Source organism: Clarias gariepinus, chromosome 11 (genome assembly GCF_024256425.1).
Source record: "Clarias gariepinus isolate MV-2021 ecotype Netherlands chromosome 11, CGAR_prim_01v2, whole genome shotgun sequence".
Lineage (NCBI taxonomy): Eukaryota > Metazoa > Chordata > Actinopteri > Siluriformes > Clariidae > Clarias > Clarias gariepinus.
The window spans coordinates 15,370,552-15,375,135 of NC_071110.1; the positions used below are offsets into that span (position 1 = coordinate 15,370,552).

The following is a 4,584-nucleotide window of genomic DNA, read 5'->3' on the forward strand; positions in this document are numbered from 1 at the left end:
CACTCGGAGAGGGAATTATGTTAAAATGCTCTCCCACAACCGATCACAACTCAGCATTTAATACCATAATTCCCTTCAAACTCACCACCAAGCTGGAGCACCTGGGACTCAGCCCATCTATGTGTCAGTGGATCTCCAACTTCCTAACTGGCAGACCACAGGCAGAAATTATGGGCGGACATGTCTCAGCCACCCTCACTTTCAGCACTGGAGCCCCCCAGGGTTGTGTTCTTTGCCACCTGCTGTACTCTTTGTACACCTACAACTGTGTGGCCACTACCAACTCCACCGCCATCATCAAGTTTGCTGACGACATTGTCGTGGTCAGCCTGATCACGAACAATGACGAGACAGCCTAGAGGAGATTGCAAATCTGGAGAACTGGTGCCAGAGGAACAATCTTCTCCTAAACGTCAGCAAGACAAAGGAGCTGATAGTGGACTTCAGTACAAAGCAGGAGAGGAACTAACAGACCCCAGTCATCAACAGGATGACAGCCCAGTAAAAAGAGTCGACAGCTTCAGATACCTCTGTGTTCATATCACACAGGACCTGTCATGGTCCTGTCACATCAACCCATTGTGTCCCATTGTGAAAAAGGCCCGGCAGCATCTCTACTGCCTTAGACGCTTGAGAGGCTTCAGACTGCCCTTCAAGGTGCTCAGGAATTTCTACCCCTGCACCATAGAGAGCATCCTGACAGGAAACATTACAACCTAGTTCGGGAACAGCATCATGCAGGACAGACTAGCTCAACAGTGGGTGGTGCGATCAGCTGAGCGCATCATCTGCACTGAGCTCCCTGACCTGCACTCGATCTACAGCAAGCGATAGCCAGGAATATCATGAAGGACCTCAGCCATCCCAACAATGGACTGTTCACTCTGTTGCGGTCTGGAAAGCGATTCCGCTCCCTGAAGGCCAACACAGAGAGACTAAGGAGGAGCTTCTTTCTGCAGGGGATAAGGTCTCTCAACCACAACAGCATGCAGAACTAATACAATCTTTTTAACATCCATGGACACTATGGACACCTTTACGCACACCTACACTTACATGTTTATGTTTACATTCTGGACAACTGCACAAAGACACTTTATTAAGGCAACTTAATAAAACACCTTTTATGCATATTTGCACACCCTCTTTCTTACACCAAATTTCTAAATTCTTAAATGTTCTATTGTACAGTATATTTCTATTTTTATTTCTATTTTTATGCACAGTATATTTTTATTTCTATTTTTATCCTAGTTAAATTTAATTTTCTATCGTATTTCTTTTATTCATATTTATTTGTTATCATAAGCTTAATTATCTTTTTAAGGTCATTGGCTGTCGTATAAGCATTTCATATACCCTGTGTATGACTGTGCATGTGACATATAAAATTTGAATTGGAATTTGATTTGAAAAACGCACACCCCTAATGCCCTCGTAGTAAAATATTTTTTTTCTCGTTTAGTACCATCTGTAAGCAGCAATTTGAAAACATATAGTGCATGTTAGATTTTGCTTTTACCAGTTGGTAGTTGTCATGTGACAGAAAAGGATAGAGTTAGACAGTAAATGAGGAGAAAACACTTCCAAAGCTGTAGCAAGTTCTGTTCACTCTTTTTAAAAATATTACATGTTATAAACAGTAAAATAATGTCTACATTCTCAGTTAGTTGTAAGCTGCATAATTATTTTATTCATTTATTAAAATGTTAATTTTAGTAAAGCATTAAAGTACAATTGTGTAACTTACAAAAACATTTTGTTTTATTATAAAGTATGCATTACAATCTAAAGTATTTGATTACTTTAGAAAGACGTTAAAGTGGTTTATGAATTTTAAAATATGTTCTCTGATTTCTTTGGTTCTTACTCCATAAATAATAGGATTAAAACAGCTTGGAAAAATCAAGTACATTGTACTCAAAAAGACACGGCTGGAGGGAGAGAAGTTGTTTCTTATTCTGTATGACAAAAAGGCAATTAAAGCAAAAGTCAGACTAACTGACATGACAATTATATGAGTAATGCAGGTATTAATAGCCTTTAAGGAGGTTTTACCAGATCTCAGGACAGAAAAAAGTATTGCTATATATGATATCGTAATGAACATAAAATCAGCAGTTATTATAAGAAAAAGAGCCAAAAGTCCTAAAGCATTGTTAATGGAAACATCCCCACATGCCAGCTGAACCAATGCCATATGTTCGCAGAAACAATGATCTATTTGATCTGTTGCACAAAAAGTCAATTTTCCAGCCCAAGAAACCATTATAGTGATAACAAGCACATTTCTGATAACAGGAAATATAATGAATTTTAGGAAGTTGGTCATTGCCATGTATTTGTGGTAATATAGAGGTTTACATATAGCAAAAAAACGATCCAGAGCCATCCAGAGCAGTATAGTAGATTGAAATGTGCCAACACAATGAATGCAAAACATTTGCACCAAACACCCCACAAGTGAAATTCCTTTCCAATTAAATAATACATTTAGCAACAGTTTTGGTATAAAAAATATTGGCAAAGAAAGGTCCACAACTGCCATTAGACCAATTAGTAGACACATAGGAGTGTGAAGAGCCCTTTGAGATATTATTAAGTATATGAGTATAAGGTTTGAAGTAAAGGACAATAAAAACATTAGAAGATAGGGAATAGAAAGAATGGGCCCCCATTCTTCCAACTCATGAAAACCAGTAAATGTAAATGTTGTGAATGATACATTTTGTACATGAACCAACATTATTTGAAGATTTCTAAGATTTTAGATTTTACATTTGTGTTCAATGGATTTTCTACAATATCCTATCAGAAATACCTTACAACTTACATAGTTTCTTAAGAAAAAATATTATTTAATATTTATAACATATCCCCATTATCATAAAATATTACATTCAATATGATAGAATTTCATTGCAGCATGTTCACCAAAGCTGGTGAATGTTACTACCAATAGCATATTCATCATTTTACATTGTTAATGTTATGGTGGAAATCCCAAAAAATCCAGTAATTTTAAATTCCTAAAAGGTAATTTACGGTTAAGAGCAAATTGGGTTTATTGATACTTCTGTAGAAGAACAAGTCTTACACAACAAAACCTTGCAGAAGGGTGATTTTTTTTTCTCTTAGACATTCCATTTTATACACCTACCTCTTTTAAAAGCACAATCTAAGCCCCGCACATTTTTTTTTAGATTTCCCATCATTTCATAATTTTTCCCCCAGTTCACAGCACAGCAGAGGGAGCTGTAACCCAAGGGATTGGGCACCATCTGGTACCAACATTTTAACAAACTCTTGGTTATTTCCATTGTACATGTATTCCAATATATATATACAATCATCATGCATGTGTACACAGAAGCAATATTTACATATTATTTAATATCATTTTTTTACCCCTTTAATGCAATGTAAATTTGACACTATTTTTAGTGCCCTTTAATTGTTAAGTGTTCATTAAAGTACCATAATTATAAATCTTTTTTTTTCTCCCTCATTGCAATTCTTGTTTGCTGCTTACTTGTTTATAAGTTTTATGTTATGTGAACTGGCTGCTGTAACAATACAGTTTGCCAATGGAATTAATAAAGCACTCACTCACTCTATCTATCTATTTATCTATCTAATAAAGGGGGAGTAATTAATCCCAAAGAAGTGTTGTTAATATTTGAACTCAACAGCCAAGAAACAATCCCCACACATACACTTGAGTGCTCCCGCAGAAGCTTCACCTCAAAACCCATATACGTACATCTGAACCTAGGGGAGAAATTGCATTAAAGATGAACTGCTACCTATAGGTACCTGTAGTACCCCTGGACTTTACCTCATTGCAGAGCAAACACATTTACTTTCACTTAGCAATGTAAGTGAATATTTTGCACATATTTTGCAAGTCAAGTCAATATTGATAATGATTTTACACATACATTTCTCTTTCATCATTCATAGAACCATTTTTGTGCCATTTTTTGCTCCTCAGGAGTCAAAGTTCACATGAGCATTATCACAGCCTTCCTCTTTCAAATGACTACCTATCGGAATAAAGTAAGTACAGCACACAGCAGCACTCCTTTAGTTTAAAGAATTTATTGCTAAAAGTATCCATTAATGTTTGGATGATGGTCACTGTTTGCTCTGTGGGGGTGTTAGGCTCTAGGCAAAATAGAGGAAAAGGCAGGACCTAAATGCAGAGCTCTCTGATGTAATGGGAGCCAAAAAGACTTAATGCATAAGTCAAGTGGCATTTCAGAGTCAAAATACCGGCAAGTGTCCTAGCATTTAAAAATATTTGACCATGAGCAAACTTAGTCAAGTGCAGATCTGTGCTCAAAGCGAATGAGGCACAGTTCAAAATCTAGAAGGTAGCCCCCATCGAGAAGATGAAGTGTAGATCAAAACCGTGAAGTTGTCAGGACCCAGATCAAACAAATTCAAATCTAGAAACAAAGAAATGCGGAGGTGAAGTCTAGATGAGCCTTATACAGGGTGCTTAATGATAAAGAAGTGAAATCGGGTCTGCAGAGAACTGGCAGCAGTGGTTCCACACCTTGGATTGCATAATTTGTTTTC

The 4,584-nt window shown here is 36.8% G+C and overlaps 1 protein-coding gene across 1 annotated transcript; it reads right to left on the minus strand.

Moving 5' to 3' along the window:
• Nucleotides 1–1,801: 1,801 nt before the first annotated feature.
• On the minus strand, nucleotides 1,802–2,758 carry LOC128533529 (olfactory receptor 52K1-like). Its single transcript, XM_053507813.1, has one exon. The coding sequence runs from the start codon at nucleotides 2,744–2,746 to the stop codon at nucleotides 1,802–1,804; it is 945 nt and encodes a 314-aa protein (XP_053363788.1). The 5' UTR covers nucleotides 2,747–2,758.
• Nucleotides 2,759–4,584: the final 1,826 nt, after the last annotated feature.

What these genes read in the sequence shown, in the direction of transcription:
- LOC128533529 (XM_053507813.1), bottom strand. Translation starts at nt 2,746, where the DNA reads ATGTTGGTTCATGTACAAAATGTATCATTCACAACATTTACATTTACT.